At 40.7% G+C, this 21,991-nt stretch overlaps 1 protein-coding gene across 5 annotated transcripts in view; it reads left to right on the top strand.

The window, feature by feature from the left end:
• The window catches only part of FLNB (filamin B), a 113,038-nt gene extending 91,881 nt beyond the window's left edge, over window positions 1–21,157 (top strand). For all 5 annotated transcript variants that reach the window (XM_073351444.1, XM_073351443.1, XM_073351441.1 and 2 more), the window contains 12 exons: window positions 202–360; window positions 817–1,020; window positions 1,882–2,034; window positions 3,067–3,189; window positions 5,298–5,564; window positions 6,597–6,734; window positions 6,831–6,946; window positions 9,016–9,148; window positions 10,584–10,760; window positions 14,942–15,160; window positions 16,648–16,851; window positions 19,394–21,157. In XM_073351444.1, coding sequence (XP_073207545.1) covers window positions 202–360; window positions 817–1,020; window positions 1,882–2,034; window positions 3,067–3,189; window positions 5,298–5,564; window positions 6,597–6,734; window positions 6,831–6,946; window positions 9,016–9,148; window positions 10,584–10,760; window positions 14,942–15,160; window positions 16,648–16,851; window positions 19,394–19,581 — 2,081 coding nt within the window. In that variant the 3' untranslated portion in view covers window positions 19,582–21,157. The remainder of the gene's footprint in view (window positions 1–201; window positions 361–816; window positions 1,021–1,881; window positions 2,035–3,066; window positions 3,190–5,297; window positions 5,565–6,596; window positions 6,735–6,830; window positions 6,947–9,015; window positions 9,149–10,583; window positions 10,761–14,941; window positions 15,161–16,647; window positions 16,852–19,393) is intronic.
• The last annotated feature ends 834 nt before the right edge of the window (window positions 21,158–21,991 follow it).

Here is a 21,991-nt window from a genome sequence, read left to right as displayed (position 1 = left end):
TATCAGAGACCACCATAGTAAGACACAATAAAAAGTGCTTTATCAGTTGATAAAGCAAACAAAGCAGAGTTGGCTCAGACTGACCATCTGACAGAGCTAGAACAAGATGTGGGCCTCCCAGCTCAGCCTGCATTATAAAGCTAATCATGCATAATTCTAGTCATGCATAATTCTAACTGGAATCTGCTCTTATTTTTGTAGATGATGGCAGAAGAAGATCCCAAGTTAAGCTTGGTTCTGCTGCTGACTTCTTGCTGGACATTAACGAGTCTGATCTCAGCCTCTTAACAGCCAGTATTAGAGCCCCATCTGGTCGTGATGAGCCTTGTCTTCTGAAAAGATTACCCAATAACCACATTGGTAAGCTCAGCCTCTTCCCAAGAAAGGAAACTAAAATGCTGTCTTGCAGTTGTTACTAGCTGGTCATTCACTAGCTTGTGGAACGGGTTAACATCTTTCCAGTGTCCTCCAATCCTCACCTGGCAAGAGTGTTGGCCGGGAACAGAATGGGTATGGAGACTGAATGCTTGGCTTGCCCTTGATGTAATACTCCATGCTGGGGTTGAGGCACATGTCTAGGTGCTCTGGTGCTGATACCCAGGATGAATCAACTTGGATTAACAGTTTTCTAGAGCCTGGTATTCCCTACTGGCCCCTTAAATGAGTACTGCATCTGTACAGCAAAATTAAAAGGCTTAATTGCTTTGTCAGTGTAGTGCTTCATGATTCGTGTGACAAAGGTTTTAATCTGGGCAGCATGTATGCAAACCTATAAGCCAGCCTGTCTTATTCCTGCTGTGATTGTCTGCCCTGTAGGTATCTCATTCATTCCACGAGAAGTAGGCGAACACCTTGTCAGCATTAAGAAAAATGGAAGTCATGTGCCAAACAGCCCAGTATCTATCATGGTGGTTCAGTCAGAGATTGGAGATGCCAGCAGAGCAAAAGTTTCGGGCCGCGGCTTGATAGAAGGACGCACGTTTGAGATGTGTGATTTCATTGTAGATACAAGAGATGCAGGTTAGTGCTTATGGGAAGGCTCCATTTTGGAACAGTGCTTCAGCGCTCTTTTTTTTTCTGAAGGAGGCCTGCGTTATGTTGTCTAGTGCAAAGTGTGAATTAGTTGCTGGCCCCAAACATTCTTGCATACTAAGTATTCGTGCTACTACATTTTAATGCTATTCAAGTTGTTTACAAGTGTAAAGCCTTTCAGAGACACTCTGCCTGTTAGCTTAGTCTTACGTGTTACTTCTAACAGATTCAAGAAGCCTATTTGATATTTTGTGTAGTAGCTTTCCTGGGTTTTTGTTTTTTCCCATGTAGTGATAGCTATTATATATATAGCTAGCTAGCTTTTTTTCTTTATGGGCCTCTCTTGCAACAGGGGAAGGTGCACTTACACAATCAGGAAAATGTGGGTGTAAAACTGCCAGTTTCTGACAGGGCATCCAAGGATAGTACCTGAAACTTCTTCCCCTGTCTGAAACTAATTGAGTACTGACAACATAACAATCTAAGTGTAAAAACAAGTTATACCTGACTGTGTGGGTGGGTTTTTAACAAAAACCCCAAAGAGCTGTGTAAGCTCAAAGGCTTCTCTCACCAACAGATGTTGGTCCAATAAGATATTACCTCACCTACCTTGTCTCTGGTTATACAATGGTAGCCAGAAAGTACTGCAATAAAAATAGCATTAGACTATCTTTATTCAAGGCTTCATGTGACCAGTTCATCCATACGCTGAAATGACTGGCTTACTTGCTTCAGAATCAGTTGCCAAGCTTGCATTTGAACCATGTTTGACTTCAAATCATTTGTTCGTAACTTGATTTTTTTTTTTTTACTGTATGTGGGGCTAAACTAACATGTTGCAACTTGTAGGTTATGGTGGGATCTCACTGGCAGTTGAAGGACCTAGCAAGGTAGATATTCAAACAGAAGACCTAGAAGATGGAACCTGTCTAGTATCATATTTTCCAACTGTACCTGGTGTGTACATAGTGTCCACTAAATTTGCAGATGAGCATGTTCCAGGTAAGAAGGAATGGCTTACAGCTTGCTGTACCAGACTCAGGGAGTTAATACTTCCTAGCTGCTATACTGGATCCATTGTTTTATATTTGTTGCCTTGGCTGTGACCTGTTTGATGCTGGTGTTGAAGATGTGCTTGTTTTGAAACAGCAGGTCTTTAAGGGAGCACTGAGGTAACATCAAGGGAAGATGTGTACTGCATCTCTAATACCAGTCTATTAGCCGATTAAGTGATGCTCAAAAGATAAAATGGTGGTATGAATGCAGTGGGGAGGGGCAGGTGTTTAGTGGGTTACATGCTCTAGTTTACCTCTCCCAGAGTAACTGCTTTAGGGAGGGAAAAGACCAAGAATATTGGCAGGACCATGCCTCAGATTGAGTAGGGGGAAAGGATACTAGAAGGCCCTACTTTCTGAACGAATCTCTCTCCACTGCTGAATTCACACTACATACCAATGCAGGAGAGTAAAGGAATCTAAAATCCTGACCTGCGTAATACTTTCTGCAGGTGCGCAGACACCAGGATTAGTCATCCTCTTCTGCAAGCATGTTCAGAGCAGGGGGAGCCCAGTACCATAACTTGGGTGTGGGAGGAGAGTGGATTTCTCCCTTCAGTGTCTGCATGCACGCGCACATTCTCTGAAGAAATGTGCAGTAGTGGTGGCCTTTATTGGAGAGGCATCAAAAAGGTACTTAAAGAGAGTAGCTGGTCCATTAATCTTGCTAGTTCTTCAGTTGCTGCATGGGATTATGCATAGTCCATAGGCTGTACACAAGGTCTGGAAGAAGTCAGTAGCTATGGACTATCTGCTGCATGGGAAATGGTACCAATATCAGACTCTTGAACCTTTGGGTTTTTCACTACTCAGCACTAGGAGTAAGTGTTCCAAATTCCTTAGCTGTGTAGATTGTATCTATTGACTGTCTTCTATTTCTCATCACTAATTAGAAAAAACTGTAGGATTTTTCATTAAAGATTGAAACACTTCACTAGCTTTCACATATTTCCAAGCTGAAGTGTTGTGCTTCTTACAGGTAGTCCGTTTACTGTGAAAATAAGTGGTGAAGGAAGAGTGAAGGAGAGTATCACACGTGCAAGAGGAGCTCCCTCTGTTGCAACAGTTGGAAGCATGTGTGACCTTAACCTGAAAATTCCAGGTAACACTTCCTGACTGGCTGTTACACTGCACAAGGTTTAACTTGTTTTACATCCATGCCTCACTTCCCACAGAAAACCTCATGGGAACATGGAACCTGCAAATGATTGCTTGTTTAGCATGCTGTTAGCTAAAATGCTAAGTGTCTTAATGAGACCTGAAACTTAGAGTGCATTTATATTTTAATTCAGATGCATTGGTTAAGCTGTTAAAAAGTAGGATGTAACAATGTTTAACAAATGGAGGAATAACTTGCTGAATAAATAAAATCAAACCACATTTAGTGATGTGGAAAGTAGAGCTATACAACAGTTACTGTATTAACTTAACCTAGAGACCACTTCTGTGGAACTCTTGTTTGTATTTCTACTTGGCAAACTTGAGAGAAAACATAGGCTTTTGAACAATATAACCTTCTTTAAATCCACTATCACTTCCTTAGTGTGGTGTGAATATTTCAAAATGCTTATGAAAAATTTTCAGTGAAGTTTTTTCTTTTAGCAAATGGTATTTAGATGTCCATAATATAAACTAGTTATCTATATATCCTAAGGTGAGAACTTGTGTAAACCAGATATAGTACCTGAGCCACTTACTGTTTCTAGTGGAAGAATTTTATAGCTGTATTTTGACAATATTTCTCAACTTCTATTACAATGACTGTCCCAGCTATTCTTGCATCTTCCCCTCCTTTTATTTAATTTCCTTACTACCGCCTTAGTGACTCTGTTCCAAATGGCTGTGTCTCTGTAGGAACTCCCTCATTTCTCTTGTTAGTTTAATCTCTGTTTTTGTCTGCTGAGCTGAAGGACAATTGCCCGACTCAGTTGAGAGAACCTGTCATATTTTCATGGCTGGATGAGCTATTGTCAAGAGCCAGACTTTCCAGTCTGCCTTTTGGGTCCACAGCAGTGCAAAGTGCTCAGTGGAGGCTATGGAGGGTGCATTTTTAGCACCAGGCACATGGAGTCCAAGAGTGGCAGTGTGCTCACATTTAATTACCCAGCCTGACTTGCATAAAATCCCATTCTTACTGAGCATGGTGTTAAAAAGTGAATATCTGTGGGCAGAAATTTAGTGCATTTAAGGGAGGGAATTTTAAAGAATTAAGTGAAGTTCAATAAGCAAGCAAATCTCATATTAGCCCCCTTAAAAACAATCAGAAAAGTGACTTGTAGCTACTTCCATAATGTAGAGGTGAGAGTCCTAACTATCCTGAAGTGGTGACATACCCAATCTGAAAGACTTTTAACCACCATATTTATTACTTTCTGGATTAGGTAAATTACCTTATCATGGTGAACAAATACCTTATTTTCAAGAATACTGCTGAGTTAAAACACAATATTCTGAAACTATTTCCATGATATTGGTGACTGTTTTTATAAATGTCACCATCAGTATGCTCCTTTATATCTTGAATAATTGTGCAGGCATTTCATGCTTTAATGGCTGGCTGATATTTCACCTTTTTCCTAAAACTACCTGGATACTGCTGGCTAGGGTAAATGACTCCACTGTGAAGACAGTGGAAATCCATGGATACTAGCTCTTGACCATCTTCTATTAACCATGTCCATGGTGCTCCCGCAAGCATGATTATAAATCCATAACATTTTGTCACTTAAAACAAAGAATAGACCAACTAAACAAGCAACAGACCATATATGGGTCTTGCTCAGCCATGCCAGGCAGTCAGATGTACGTTCTCGGGCTTAATGTCTTCCATACTAGGAGGGTAGAACTACAGAAATGGTGTATTCTGCCCTTGTGGCAGGGCACTCTGGATTGCCCTATTGGACTTGGAAGTAGTTTTGATAAACTGTAAAACTCCTTGCCCAGAGACTCAGTTACCATGCCAGATAAACGATTTGGGTCTGGGATAGCCTTGGCAGGACCAAGCATGGATGCACAGATTTATTTAAAAATTAAGTGAAAAAGCTAAATTCATTATTTAATCTAGCCCATAATAGATTTGCCCATGTCTGTTTAGGTGGGATATTTTTACAAGTACCTAAGGGAGTTGGCCCTACAAAGCCCATTGTCTCAAATCTCAACCTTAATCATTTTGTTCCATTAGTGACTGCTAACCTCTCTCTTTCTGTCCAGAAATTGATAGTGGTGATATGACAGCCCAGGTAACTAGCCCCTCTGGAAGAACAGCAGATGCAGAAATAAATGAAGCTGGAAAAAACACATACTGTGTCCGCTTTGTGCCACAAGAAATGGGGGTCCACACTGTGGATGTCAAATACAGAGGACAGCATGTCCCAGGCAGTCCTTTCCAATTCACTGTGGGGCCACTTGGTGAAGGCGGGGCTAATAAAGTAAGAGCTGGAGGTCCAGGACTTGAGAGAGCAGAAGCCGGCATCCCAGGTGAGAATTCCTTGACTTCACTACCAGACTCCTGTAGCTTGGAATACAATACACCAGACCCTCACTAGAACGCAGGATTTGGGATCCATGCATGGTACTGCGTTAATATGAATTGTAATTAAATTTGGGATCCATGGCTGTCACCACATTATATGCAAATTCGCGCTATATAGATGCACATTCTAGCGAGGTTCCGGTGTACTACATGATTGTCTTTAGAGCAGCAAGTCAGGTAGTACACTACAGTCAACTGCTGTAAACAGGACTCTGTACAGCTTGGTGGCTCAGCTAGAGCTTAGTTGTAATGGTGCATCACTTCAAGCTGTGTAGTATGCCGTTGAAATACAGGCCAAGAAAAATAACATACAGCTGCATTGAATGGGTGGTGAAGGTCTTGTATAACAATCTTCAGCTTCTTAAATTCAAGTGTCCAATGACATGCTATATCGATAGGACCGTGGTAACCCTAGGTTGTCTTGACAGGTGTCAGTTCCTAGTCTACTTTTTTTAGCTAAAGAGCACAAACCCCTAGTAGGCACTGCAAAACACTGATGCAACTTGCCTGGGTCTACCTTAGCCCAATGCCAGTGCAGCACATCTACACTAGGGATTTGCATCTGTGTTGCTAAATCAGTGCAAAAAGTGTAGATGAGGCCTAAAATGTAACTTTTAATGTTTGTTCTGACTTAATACAGAACTCTCACCAGGTTGGGTGTTAAGACTCAGACAACTGTAGTAAACCTGAATGATACAATGAATAGAGGCAGAATTATATGTTGAAGGCGCATGTACCTTCAGCCTGTCAGTGGCCAGTAACACTACCTGAGAATGAATTAACAGTTACTATTTTTTTCTAAATCTAAATGGTAAAACTGTCAGTCTTTGTCGATGGCTTTCACGTGGTAGAAGTCATCACCATGGTATATCAGTATTAAAACCATTGCATAGGGAATATACTTCTTGACAAGAAGGACTCAATCTTCACTAGCAGTTCTCTCCAGTGAGAACTCTGCCTGTATGCTTTGTCAACAGCTGAATTCAGTATATGGACAAGAGAAGCTGGAGCTGGAGGGCTTTCTATTGCAGTAGAAGGCCCAAGTAAAGCAGAAATTGCCTTTGAAGACCATAAAGATGGCTCTTGTGGTGTATCCTACATTGCTCAAGAACCTGGTATGTAGTGAAACCAAATACTACTGAAATAACTACAGAAATTTCCAGTGCAGTCACTTTTGGAGCTTTCTTATGAACTACTTCCTTGTCTTTCAGGTAACTATGAGGTGTCCATAAAGTTCAACGATGAGCATATTCCAGAAAGCCCCTACCTAGTTCCTGTCATCGAACCTTCAGATGATGCTCGTAGACTCACTGTTACTAGCCTTCAGGTGAGACATAAGGAAGCATCTTCATAATTTACCACATGCTGACTGATTTTTGTCCTTGTTCTCAGAGGCTGTAATAATTCTGTCTAAGTTTATTAGGTGATCAGTTTTAAATAGATTCATATGTCCACATCCAAATGAAACTTTTAGCAAGAAAAAACTTTAAGCAACTGAAAGCCCTTTGGCAATCAAGGGAGATATAACTAGTCTAGAGGAGATTCTTAAAGGTCAACCTCTAAACAACCCGTATTTAAAACACATTCGCCATGCTTCAGTTGCTAACACTAGAAGATTTGGGAATTCAAATAAGAAAGAGGGGGGAACAGTGGTCTTGTAAAACTTGGGATTGCTCCAACTAGCTGGCAGTTGCCTATAAGTTGAATGAACCTATAGCTTCTAAATGTAGCCTAGAGCTCCTTATCCCTGAAACCTCTCTTGTAATGTGAACAGTCACTGTGTTTACTCAAGTAGTGCTGAGTTGACTTGTAAGGGTGCACTTTTTTTAGCCACAGCTTTAAACCCAAACAAAACAGTGTACACTAATGTAATCAAGCATTTACTTCAGACTTGTTCTGGGAATCCATGTGGGCAAATAGATGAATACAAGGCAGTAATTCACTTATGTGCCAAAGTCCTAAAACCACAGACTTGAACCCTTTGAGTTCATAAACAGCAGCAAATGTGAGTGAATTCCAGCTTTCTACTCATTCTGGACTCCTCTGGTACACTTAACCACAAAAAATCATGAGTTGCTTCTTGTATTTTAATATAAGTAGCATTAAAAGTGTGGCTTAAACCTAAAAAGTCACTGGAAAGTGAAACTGCACCCAGTGTAAGTTAGTATGTTGTGCCTAGATCTTGCTGCATTTGAACCATTCAAGTGGCTCTTGCTAGAGTTCTTGTTCTAGGTTGCTGAGATCACTCTCTTCCTCATCTTTAACACAACCTGATTTAAACAGTTTCAATTTTTTCAGTTTAAAATTAAAGTTGACATTTAACATGGGAGAGTAATCCTTTTGAGAGCCTAAAAAAGGAGTTGCATGGACCTTAATTAGTCACTGTGGTATTGATGATTTTCTTGTGTTTCATTTAAAGACTTTTGACAGGATTGTTCTTAACTAATTTCTCTGCAGAGGGAGATAAAGCTGAATATTCTGTATGACCTGTCCAAAAACCTGCACCATCAGTTAAATTTTTTATAGGTGCATTTTAATCTAACTTAAATTCTACTCAGTTACATTTATTTCCCTCTTCAGGATATAGGTGCAAATGGGATCAGGTAAAGTATGTTCCTATTACAAAGCATTATAGTCAACATGGCTAAAGCATAACCAAATGTAACCATTCCTCTGATAAGGACCCTATCAATTGCATGAATAACTATGAAATACACTTGTTGGGACTGATTACTTGTTGAAGTCAAATGCAAAACATTGATCTCTTTATATAGCATAGCAACATCTGTTTTCATGTTAATCTTTAGTTTGTCATTTGTCCGTTGTGATGACACTAAATATAGCATGTTGCAGGAAATGTAAAATGCGTTTAGAGCCTCTGACAGCTGCATTGATAGACTTGTCTTCCTTCTGAATTAACGTTGGAATGAATCAGCAGACTGGAAGCAGAACTATAGCTAATATGTAACTAAAATCTCAAACCTCTGAAAACTGACTCCCCCTGCACTGACAGTGGGTGACCAATATTGAACATTATTGGTGATTGCATCATGACAGAGTAGGAGTATGAAACTATTGATGGAATGTCCAATTCCTAGCCATAAGTAAACAAGCCTTGTTGGGTAGCTGTAGAAAGCGTAATTGACTGACAAATCCACTGTTTAATGTCTACTGGACACAAGTCTGCCTTTTTTAAAACAGCAAACAATGAAGATAATGCAGAGAGCTTATGGTCAGGATAACTTAACTCTCAAATACTCAACAAATGCCTTTATTTCCTAGCACGGATTTTTTTGGTAACTAAACCTAGTGTCCTTGTAAATATTCTGTTAACAATGTCTGTCTGAAACCACTGGAAAAACTAAATTTGGCAATCTAAATATATTGCTTTCTTAGGAATCTGGATTAAAAGTTAACCAGCCAGCATCTTTTGCTATAAGGCTTAATGGAGCTAAGGGCAAGATTGATGCTAAAGTTCATAGCCCCTCTGGAGCTGTAGAAGAATGTCATGTTTCTGAACTGGAGCCTGGTAAGAACTTGTATGAATGAAAGCCTACTGTATTTCAAACACAGATTTCCATATCTTAGATATAAATAGTTGATAACTTCGTAAGTACAGTGGTTGAATATCATGTTCACACTAGCTGACTATTATCTTTGCACCACCAATATAGCTGGCAACTCAAATCATTCTGACTTACTCATAACAAACCAGAAAAGTGAGCAACTAGTGTGGAAACCTGCCTTTTGGAACTCTTCCAACTAGAATTGTCCAATCAGATTGTGCTGCATTTTCTTGCCTAGTCTCTCAAATCAACTCAGTGTAAACTTTTTCTAAATATTAGAGGGAAAATGTTTGATCACTTTAATACCTTACTTCAGGAGGCTAGAATTACTTCGTTACCTGTCTTGCTCAGTATAAATTCATGAGTTCCAAGTACTCCCTATTCACTGATAGTGCTGTTACTGAAACTTTTCATTCTGGGTGCTGCAAAGTACTTGTTCTGTAACAGTCAGTACAGAACCTGATTCTTCCAAAAGGTCAATACACTTTATTCAAAGCTACATTTTCAATTGGTGCTGGTTGGCTGACATGGATTTTTTAGATTGCTACAAAAATAGAAACCATAAATGTGTTTAAATTTTCTTGTGTAAAGAGTCAATTTCCCATTTCAATTACTGTTTTCCTTTTACAGACTTCAGTACAGCAGTTCATTTCAAAGTCTAAATGACTATGGGAAAGACTTGCTGTTGGATTTCAAAAGCAGTTAGCACATTTCTGCCATTAATGTTGGGTGTGCTGTTCGCCTCTGGCACAGTGTTTCTGATGCCTGGAAACAGAACTTAAGTGAAATTCAGACTCTGAAGTCAATGGGACTTTCCCACAAATGTCAGTGGGAGTTGCTCAAAGACTCAGCCTTTTTTCTTTGGGTTAATGTGTGAAGCCAAAAATGCTAAACACTACTGTATGGTCAAGTCACTCTCAAATGTGGAACCCCAAGTGACGTAGCAATCATCCCAGAGTTGCATATTCCCCTTTCTATTTTGAGAGTAGATTTGGTTTGGCTTGATCCATATACTGAATGGATAACAGGTTGTGCTTTAAGCTATAATAATGAGCCCAAGGACAGCAGAGCTTTCCTCTAAGTCTCTCAAATGTAGCTGGTGATCTTAACTGATGCATGAGGCAAATTGCTCTATTAGCAGATCTATCTAAAGCTATACTGGTTTTTCGGTACAGTTAAGATCACTCGTTACTAAACAAGATGGGAAAGGGAAGAGTTTGTCAAACTATTAACGGCACCATATTGACCAAAGTCCTACTTCAGATTGAAAGCAGGACAACTTGTGCAACCCAACTTGCCTATTCTGGGTCCTCAAATTTTACTGAATGTTAGGGAGTTTGAGTTTTTACATCTTCACTGGCAATATTACTGAAATATTTCACTGTGCTTGTCTTACAGATAAGTATGCTGTTCGTTTCATCCCACATGAAAATGGTATTCACTCCATTGATGTGAAGTTTAATGGAAGCCATGTGGTAGGAAGCCCATTTAAAGTCAGAGTTGGGGAACCAGGGCAGGCAGGCAATCCAGCACTTGTTACTGCATATGGACCTGGCCTAGAGAGTGGTATCACAGGTAACTTCCCTCTTAAAAGTCTGAAATCAGACTGAAAATACTGTTTAGCCCAATGGAAATTCCCCTCTCTAATGCTTCCAAAGAGCTGTTTTTCAGACTGATTTTATACAACTGTAAATGTTTACTTTCTCCTTGCCAAGGCAGCTAAACTAACAAGCATTTGTTCTTCCGCCTTTATTTTCTTGTACACATTCTTATTCTGCCTTGTTATAAAGCTTACTAGGGTTGTAAAACCAGCAGCTTGCAGGATTAAAGACTGCAAATTCTGGTGGATGAAACAAAGATTTCACTTGTATTGGTGAAAAACTTGGCTAAGCAAATCGGTGTCAGTTAGCTCAACTCAACTTAGGTGGTCCCTTGGAGCTCAGGAAATACTTTGGCTTTATTCCCACATGGGAAGCTCTAACACATGAGATATGCAGAAGAAGATGGAGGTTTTTTTGAAATAAAGGCATTTTAAACTCCTTGTCCAAAGAGCTTTGGATCAGAATTGATAGTGCAGCTTGAAAATTATTCAAGCCCAGATCCACAAAGGGACTTTGGTGTCGCAATGCTTAGCATCAGGGGGACTAACTTTTAGGTGCCTAGAAGATCAAACACACACAGAATACTGCAGTCAAAGGCTGAGTGAGGTGCCTAATGAATGTGGGAGAGAAGTGCCTTGGAATGCAATCCAGAAAAGCCAGGACACGAGGCAGGGAGCTGCCTAAACTGACCAATGGGAGATGTTGACAGGGAGGGATGGAGCCAAGGGATGCACCCCTCCTTGAGAGAGGTCACTGTGTCTGCTTAGTGATCCACAAACAGGAACCAGTCTCTTGGAGTCAGGTGGTTTAGGTGCCTAAGTATCTTCTTGTGAGTGTTAGATGCCTGCCTTGCTCCACATAACCACTTTTAGCGCACTTGCTTGATATGAGAGATGGAGGTTTGATTTCCTCTGCCTAGCAGAAGGAGAAAGGTGGGAGACTCCTGTTCAAATCCTCTTGAGTGCTGTGACCACTGAGCTATAGGGTATTCTGAGCCTCACTGACTCTCCGTTAAAGCTGTTCTGCTGTGGATAAATGAGGGTTTGGAGCAGGGGCACTGGAGTCTCTGGGTCTCACTTTGCAGATGGGTGCCCTAACTACTGGACTAAGTTAGTTCCACTCTGGTTCAGTGACTTAATATTTATCCACAGTGGATAATCTTCAACAGATTGATAGAGCTCCACATCACAATATCACATACCCAGTGATTAGAGCACTTTGAGAGGTAGGAGACCCCTTTTCAATACTAGTTTCTCTCTGGCAAAGGGGGGGATGGAACCTGGGTCTCCCACATCCCAGGTGAGCAATGCAACCTCGTGGTTAGAAGTTAAGGTGGGAGGCACCTTTGAGGTGTGTTTTTAAAATGGATCCAATCATACATTCGTCCACATCTTGCCCAGTTTGTGAATTGCTCTGGGCCTTGGGGTGGGAAATAAGTGTTTTGGTGCTTAGAGGGACAGCACTGTGTGTGTACATACCCCCCCGCCCCGGGGGGGGCAGAACTTAAGTGCCGAGTGAGTTTAGGCACCTACAGTGTTCACCAGGAGTTCTGTGGATCGCAGTGGAGTTTATACCTGGGACTTACGCTCCTAAGTACCTTTGTGGATTGGGGTCTCTGCAAGCAAAGGTGCAGATCTTCTCTACATTTCCCAGCTTAAATTATATTGCTATATAACACTTGAAAGCTGACTAGATACTTGTTACTTCTTGTTAGCACTTAGCAATTTTAGAAGTTTAAGGGGGTCTTTAAATGGCAGCCAAAGCTTAAATTGAAAGAGAAATTGCATCTCTCAATTGTGTATTAGGAACTGTGTAGAGAAAGTTGGTTTAAAATCTTGCTTAAATATTGCTCTTGTTGGAAGTCTGGAATCTCCATTATTTCAGCTCTCCTGCCTGCAAATAGTCTGCCAGTTTCTTTAAACATTCAAACAAATATAACTTAATTTTACCCTTTGTAATCAAATACAAAGACATTCTTGTGCTCATATTATGGACAGTTTAAATTATGCCAAACACTGTAGCCAACTAAGACTTAAGCTTTCACATTTCGATGGGTAGTGATGTCACCCACAGCTAGCATGGTTTCCCTGCTTCGTTTCCTTTTCCCCTGCTGTGGACTCTTTGCAGTACTTCCATTCTCAAAAGGTGGAATGTCGATCCCTAGCAATCCCTGTGTAAAGCTGTTCCTGGCAGTGTAACCAGTGGGGTGCAGAAAAGCAGTGATGGATATAAAATATCCCCACCCTTTTTTACCTGAGGGAAACGAAAGTCCCCACTGACACATTTCCAGTTGAATCTTTTAAATCCATAAAACATGTTGCTCAGTAATTTTGCACTGAAAGACACCAGTATTAACTCCCATAAGGGACCACTGACCACATTCTGAAACTAAGAGTTCATGTTAACATGGGAACTGCTGGAGGCAACATGGCAGGACTCCTGAACAATAGACCAGTCTGAAGGACTCTAGGTTTTGGTAGCCAATAGCTAGGAACACTTGAAACCATCTTTCCCTCCTAATCCCTTAAATCTGCAGAAAAGGGCAGTTGCTTGTAAACAGACACTGGTGGAAGTCACTGCTATGGGAGGTCAAGTTGAACATTAACACACTCAGAGGGTATGTCTACACATGGATAAACCACAGCTGACCATGGTCAGCTAGCTCAGGCTTGGGCTCCAGCTCTGGGGGCTGAAAAATTGCTGTGTAGATGTTTGGGCTAAGGTTGGAACGCAAGCTCTGGGATCCTGCAAGAGTGGAGGGTCCCAGAGCTCAGGCTGCGTTCAGAGCCCAAACGCAGCCTGGGCCAGCCAGGGATGTGCCACAGGTCTCTTGTCCCTGTGTAGTCATACCCATAGCTGCATAAGCAGAGAAAGGGAATAGATTCCTATACTGCATGGTGTAAACTGATCACTTACAGAGGTAAGGAAAGAATGCTCTTCCAATAAACATTGAGTTGGAGTAAAAGAGAATCTCCTTCCCAAAGACCCTGAGTACTAGCTAATGCTAGAGAAGATGCCATATTATGTGGATTCCAGCCTGATACAGGATTGCACATCTATATTCCTCCATTCCCCATGGTAGCAGGAATTCTACTAAACAGTTCCTGCTTTCCACTGGTGAGAAAACAGGAATTAGCAACTTCTGTTCCATCTGATACCACATTTAAAGACTTAAACTAGACTAGGAATAATAAACCTTGGAAAGGGAATGTTAAATTAAGCTTAATTGTAGTGTTTGGTCATCTGTGCACAGCTGACCTGCTTCGAGATATCTGACAGTTGACTGAGACTGAAAGCCTTGCTTAAAGCTTTCTTTGTAATGTTGATAGCATTGTGCTGTTACTGCAACACAAATCAGTACTTACTGATTCTATAACTGAAACAAAGCTTTGTTTCTACTCCAGCAGAATGCTTGGAGTGCTACCCAAGGCAATCTGAATAACTGTTTTGCAAGAGCTGTAGCCAAAGATTTATCCTGGCCAAGTGTCGCTGGTGTGATCTATTGACAACTCTTAAGGGGGCCTTCAGTGATGAGTGGCTATAATCCTGCGGGGAGATGGGGATCTTACCTGGGTTTAGGATTGGAGAAGACCTGCATCAGTGTAGGCTGCAAAGGGGACTGAAAGGTTTATCTTAAGAGTTTAATTGCCTTTAAATTAGCCTCTCATGCATAAAAGATCCTCCCCAATTCCTGTTAAACTCCTGAAGGGCTTTTCTCCTGTTTCTGATGCCCAAGAAATGGGTAAAAGCATTTGATTAAGAATAGCCAATAATGGCTTCATATAGGTAAAACATGCATACTAGAGGCAAAATTCTGCTTTTATACAAGTGTAAAGCTGAAGTAACCCCACTGAAATCACTAGTTTCATTGGCATGAGGCCAGAATAAGTGAGCAGAACTGGGCCAAAGAGCTTGACCTACTGTATTTGTCTGTTTCAAAGCATCAACATTGCTTAGACTACTCATGGTCGTCTTGCTGTTCCATACACTGTAAAGGTGACCAAGCTTTTAAGTACCATATTCTTGCCTTACTTTACTAACTGCTTTGCACATTGATCTTGTGTAACAGTACATGCTGGTGATTGCATACATAGGTAAGCATTACTACTTTTCCTACACCCTTGGTTTTTATTCTTATGCTAAACCTCTTTCCAGGATTGCAATCGGAGTTTCACATAAACACAACCAAAGCTGGTCCAGGAACACTCTCCGTTACAATTGAAGGGCCCTCAAAGGTGAAAATGGACTGCCAGGAAACTCCTGAGGGTTATGATGTCATGTATACACCAATGGCTCCAGGGAACTATCTTATTGGAATTAAATATGGTGGACCTACCCATATAGTGGGCAGCCCTTTCAAGGCAAAAGTCACAGGTAAAAATACTAACCAGTGATGGCATAGACTAAAGACTACTAATTTAGTTCTCTGTAGCATATCTCTGTGCAATACCGCAAAGGGATTTATTGGTAGCAGTGTTGAAGACTATGAAGGGCAGAGCATTCCCCCCACCTCAGATCTTCTAGATAATGAGATCCTATTTCAGAACTAGTTGAGACAAGCACCACTGAGGTGCCTGCTATTGAAAGCTTGTCCGTGGCTGAACAAAAACTTCCCTAGAACATACTGAAAATCCAGCAGCTCCAGCACACTGTATTAGGGGCGAAACATAGCTCACTTTTCCCAGTGACAACTACAAAACTTGTCTCTTGCCGTGATATAAAAGGCAAATTTACTGGATGCAGTCTAGTCTTTGACTCTTCCTTAAAGAGGTTCCCTTCCTTTAAGGACAAGGACATGCGTATCGACAGATAATTGTATCTTCTGAACAGCTTTATTAAGAAAATACAGGAAAACTCAGTGGACTTCCACTGTCTGCGAATACTGTGCTCAAAGCATGGAATGGGGTTCAGTTTCTAAAACTGCCAGTGGCCTTGATGTGTTAAAGATCACAGGACACAATTTGTCTTCGCTGTCCCATCTGTAAAATGCCACCACACTCGTGCAAAGTCCTGGGCAGACTGTTTTCAGAGTTTTCTACAAAGTTGCACCCACTCTGTTCTGCCAACTCAAGTGTATAAAGTCTCACTGACCTTTAGCAACTCGAGCACAATTCTCCTTTCTCTCAGCCAGTTTGTTTCACTTCATGAAATCTGAAGTCCCTGTTGGCTTTCAAGCACTGCAGCTGTCTTGGTGTTGGCTTAAAAGCACTGGGGTTGCTGTTGCTTCCAGAAATAACGCATGTTCATTCAAATCCTCTATCCTAGTAGGAGCCAATCTGCAAATACATGATGAACAAATCCATCTTTAAATATTGCCCAACACTTAATCATGGTTCACATACTACTCTTAAACTGTTTGCAAGCATAACCAGCACCTGGTTTGTAAATCAAAATGTTCAAGAAATAGAAAAATCTTGATTACTTGCTCTGCGAAGTCTGCAGTGTGCCTATTACCATGCTAGATACAAACTGAATACTTTGTAGTAGCCTCTGTACTGCTGAAGTGAAAATCCGGCTTGAGTGGAAGAGGGCTAGTACTGTTCTCTAACCTCTTTATGCCTATCACAGTCCTGGGAGCACGTTTCTTCCCGATGAGAAATCAGGTTCACCACAAATTTAGTGGGCAGTGAACAGAAGAGAACTGAATTACCAGAAGTCTGTTTTCTAGAGCATGGATGTGCCATGTTTGTATAGGGTCATTAAATCCTTGTTCCTGACAGAACCTCCAGGTGCTACTGCAGGGAAGTGATTAAGATCAAAATATTAGCCCAGCCTATTGACACAACTTTCTCTGACTTCCCAGAATTCCTTCTAAATGTACTGAGAACCCTGCCTATTGCAAATCTGCTTTCCTTTTCTAGGCCAGCGACTGGTTAGCCCAGGCAGCGCAAATGAAACGAGCTCAATCATGGTGGAATCGGTGACGCGGTCATCAACAGAAACTTGCTACAGTGCCATTCCCAAGTCTACATCTGATGCCAGCAGAGTGACCTCTAGAGGTGCAGGACTCTCAAAGGCTTTTGTGGGTCAAAAAAGCAGCTTTACTGTAGACTGCAGCAAAGCAGGTATGGGTTTAAGGATTTGATCTCAAAGCAATACATATCTGCAACTGTTTAATTTATGGCCTTAAGGGTCCAGTGGGAGACCAGGATGAAAAACTTAAGCTCTTGGATCCCAGGGAGGTAAACTGCCAGCTAACTGAATTCATCTCTAGAGTACAGGAATGTGACTGACTGCTTTTGAGCTGCCTATTGTTAGCCATTAATCAGAACTGAATGAGTGGCACTTGGACTGACTGAATCAGTCATAAACTAGCATAATGACAGGAAGGGGAAAAATCAGTTGTGTTGAAATCATGCAGTGAAAGGAGAGGTTTGTCTTGCAACTGTTACCTTTGCTCTAATGAAAGACTGTGCATAGCACCATGCATGTGAGGCCAAATAAACTAGTGATTGAGTAGATAACAGACCCTGCCTGAACTCTGAGCCAGGGACTCTACAAAGTAAATCTAAGGGCAGGTCTTCACTTCCTGCTGGATTGGCAGGTAGTGATTGATCTATTGGGGATAGGTTTATTACGTCTTGTCTAGATGCAATAAATCGATCCCCGAATGCGCTCCCTGTCAATGGGGGAGCGGCAGTGGTTGACTCACTGCTGTCCTCACGGCCTGGTAAGTCGGCCTCAAATACACAACTTCAGCTACATGAATAGCATAGCTGAAGTCAGCGTATCTTAGGTCGACTCCTCCCGGCCCCCAGTGTGGAGCAGGGTTAACAGATGCAAGTGAAGTATTCAGGGTAATCAGCAGTCACTATTAATCTTTTAATGACACCCTGTAAATCCCAACAATTAATGAGCCAACTTTCATAGGTGTCAAAGGATTTTTTTATAGTGGAAAAGATAGCACAGCCTTACTCCAAACTCTTATAACCTACAAATATCTAAAAGCAAAAATTGTACACTTTTTTGCAGTACTTGGCCCTCTTTCTTGTGCTGTAAATTCTGGTTCTGGTTGCTCTGTCCTTATTTTCAATTTATGGTTAACATTGATAACCAAATTTAAAAAATGAATTCTGTAAAAGCATTGACCCCTTGAGGGTTAACTAACAAAGTTAAGCATGCCAGATGATGGCTACTGCCCAAAGAGTGTGTCAGCTTTGCAACCTTGAATTCAAGATTTGGATGGATGGAATTTTTTAAAAGCCAATTTATTTTACATGTTCTACTTTAAGAGGTATTTTTTAAAAATTTTTTGCAGCCCCTTGCTAAGTTGTAAACAGTTATGCAAGACCAAATAAATATTTTAAACTCGTTTGGCATAGCTAAGCCCCTTTGAACTTTTCCTAAAATGGCTTTACACTCTAGAAGTTTCTTTTGTAAACTGCAAGTTACAAGCAGATAACACATTTAAGTTGCTTTTTTACTATTTTGCCTTTTACAACTTTTACAGTCCTCCCTCAAGGTGGCACATTTTGTTAGTGTTAGCTGTCAAAAATAATCCTTGTGAAACTGCTGCTTTGATTTGGGTTCCGTTTGCCTTAAGGATAACTAGACATTGTCTTTTCCATTGCTGCCAAGGGGTTCTATTCTTTGAAAATTTCAGTGGCATTTAACGGACCTTCACTGCTTTGCCAAGCATTTTTCTCCAATACCTTGCTCTGGAGTTTCTTTTGCACCCAGTCCCACTTTCCCTCTAGTTCTCTGGGGAATTCACTGGGTCCACCCTTCTATTTGACCCACTTCTCCAGTGTGGTACAATCTTCCTCAGATTTAAGCCCTTACAAAGGCTTGTGATCCTTGACCTACAAGTGTAATAAGCTATACTGTTACCTGCTCCAGATGAATGGAATGAGTCAGGGCACCACTATGTTGGGGAGGCGCCCCGAAAACCCATTCGACTCCAGTCTTCTCCCTCAAGTTCCTTTTTATTTGGCACACATCAAAGCTGTGCTAGTTGATCAGATGGAAGCATAGGGGGTGGATATAGGGTGTACCACACATCCAAAATTACACCGCAAACTTGTACGTTGTTGCATTTACTATACATTGCATCATGTGTTTTGGGATTTCTTGATCCCTCTATAGGAAAGTCCCTGTATATCAGTCATTGTCCATGCATGACTTATTCTTTCTCTTACATAATATTCCAGGGTTACCTTGTCCTCTGTAAAATGGTTCCTTGGGTATTCCTCATTTTAGCTAGTACAGACATTGTTTCCAGCCTGCTGATCCATTTACCTCCCTAATCCTGTCTCCAAGACATAAGGCCCCACCCATGTCCACTTACTCATGTCAACCCAGGCCAATGATGGTAGCAACACCTTGTATGCAGGTCAGACACCATACCTGCAGATTAAATGTTAGCTTAATGAGGGGTACTTCCAAAGATGTAAATACAAAATCCTTCTAGGTTCTAAAATGGCTTAACCAAGCCTAGACTATTGCTAGATAAACAAATCACTAGAGTAATGGCCCAAAACACACAATAAGATGGTAAGCGCTTTGGGTTGGTAGACCATTTTTTGGGGTGGTACAGCAACAAAGACTTAAGTCCCCTGTTACCTAGTCATAACTATAAAAGCTAATGGTCTCTCATTTGTACCACAGGTTCAAATATGCTGTTAGTTGGTGTCCATGGACCCACAACACCATGCGAAGAAGTTTCTGTGAAACACTTGGGAAACCACCAATACAATGTAACTTATGTGGTCAAAGAGAAGGGTGACTATATTCTGGCAGTGAAGTGGGGCGAAACGCACATTCCTGGAAGTCCATTCCATGTCACTGTTCCTTAAGTTCTTCTACGATCTATAATCTTTGCATCTGCAATTCAGATTTTTAAAACTGTTTGCAGTTCTGTTGTGACTAGATACATGCAGCTCACATTTCAGTACATCCAAAAGTAAATTCTATAACTGTTTTTAGAAGTGTTCCAACTTTTTACCTAAATAGAATACTATGTAATGTAAATCTATTTAATATCCTTTTTAAAATTGTAACTTTACTGTCAGTGGGTAACTATCAACATTAATCGTGGATAACTAAGACACTAATTTCCTTTGTGGATGTTAAAGACTTAAGGTATTAATTGAAAACTGGAATTTGTCTTTTGTAATTGGGTATCTTAAACTACTGATTTGTTTTTTTGACTAGAGACTTTACATTAAGTTGTGGAATATGACTTGGGCTGTCCCCAATTCAGATTTTTTCTGTAAAGAAGTGAGGTAAAACTGGTACTAAATACGTGCCTTTGTATACTTGACCAATTTTAATACTTAACATTATGAAAAGCTATTCAAGTGGCATACCACTCAAGAGAATATTTTACAAAATGCTTTGCTAATTGTTTACACTTAAGAAAAGAGTGCTTAATTTTGCTATAGCAACCCTTAAGCTATCAGGAAGTAACTTTCAGTCTGCTTTCAGCCCTTCTGCATTTAATGCCTTGTAAAAATATATTAGCTTTTTTCCATGATGCTTGTAATGGTGGCTTTAATTAGCTTGGGCTTCTAGCGAAACTTACTATAAATTGCTAGTGTGTGATCAATCATTACTTTGGTCATAACTTCCCAAAAGTCTTTGCTTCTAAGCACAAACTCCAGTCAGTTGGTTTAAATCAAGTTATCCAAGCCAGGTGTGAATCCATACAGCTCAGAAGCCTCTCATAAAAGGAAAAGATCAAAAGGTTAGCTTCACGTTTGGGGTATTCACCTGCTCCAAACTTTAACTTTGAAAACTAGCTCTGCACAATAGCATGTCTAATAGTGCTCTGAATCCACAAGGTAACCATAGTAGGCACAAGCTACTTGATCACATCCTAATCCTTTTATGGGAACTGCAATCCAAAGACTTCAGTAAAGCACCTTCATCTCCTGAAATCGCTTTCATGCTGCAAAGTTTCTAAAATGCACAAGGGCTCATCCATCCTTCTTATGAGTAAGGAATGAACGTTTAGTTCTAACTTTCATGATTGTGACATTTTTTCCTCCATAACAAATACATTTCAAATGCTGAACTGAAGTTTACTGCCAACTGCTGTGTTTGAGCACAAGTTTTGGCTAAATAGCTTTAACTTTGTATGATTAGGAAGGATTTGTTGGAAATATGTTGATGCTTACCTCCTATCCCTAGTGAGAGGTTCCTACATACAGCTGTTCTGTAGGAGTTGTATGTCAATGCACTACTTTTTGAGCACAGTTTCTTGGGGAAATTGACTTTTTTTTACTGTGCTTTGTGCCTTAATGTGAAATGCTTACTACATTGTAAACTAGGACGTAAAAACAAATAAAACTGGAATAAAATGCAGGATTGTAAAATTGTATCTTAACTTATTAAAACAATGTTGGCTACATTAAAATGTGCATGTTAAAAACCACCTCAGATTGTCTTCTATTTGAAGAAACGGTAGTTTTAGCTTGGTTAATATAATATAATATAATATAATATGCTTGTGTGGCTTCATGTCTAACTTCCAGCCACATGTACTGTTACTGTGTACATCTCCTGGCCCTAAAACTAGTCACCAACGATAATCCTTAAAACAGTCATGTTTGACCCTACTTTAGACTTGACAAGTGTTCTCATAATGAAACTATTTGGCTAGGTCTAAAACATTCCTGACTCTCTTGCTGCTAAAACGACTGGGCAGTATATGATATTAAATCTAGGCAAAACCATCATACTGCACTGAGACGCTTCACAGTTCACATGACTCAGAGTGAACTAGCAGCGCTATGTGGTCTGCCTTTTGATACAATTTTTAAGACACATAGTGACTTACAGATACACAGTAGAAATGAATAAGGCGCATACACTATACTGTCTCCACTCCTCAATTACTGTCTTCCTCACCACTGGTATTGCTAATGTTCAGTTCATGCTCAACCACACCTGCTTCAATTAAATTAGCTGTTTATAAGCTGCAATTGTCTGGCCGATGTGTAGTAAACATTGGACTGTGCTTGGCTCAAAAGATGAGGCACTTGATAAATGTTTGGTTTACCAACTCCAAAGGCGGTAGGTGGACTGAACGGCTTGCAGATGGGTAAAAAGATGGAGGCTGTGGGTCCCATCCATGTTGGGTCTCTAGTAATGAACATCTGGATGTTCAGTGAGATTTTTGTTTAAAGGAGTTGAAGGCTTCAGTCCAGTTCCCAGGAGAGTGGTGTCCAGGCCTGGCCCAGCACCTTGCTGGTGGTCTCAGCC

This window comes from Lepidochelys kempii, chromosome 7 (genome assembly GCF_965140265.1).
Source record: "Lepidochelys kempii isolate rLepKem1 chromosome 7, rLepKem1.hap2, whole genome shotgun sequence".
NCBI lineage: Eukaryota > Metazoa > Chordata > Testudines > Cheloniidae > Lepidochelys > Lepidochelys kempii.
Note: the sequence above shows the minus strand (reverse complement) of the source record. Positions and strands in the feature narration are given on the sequence as shown.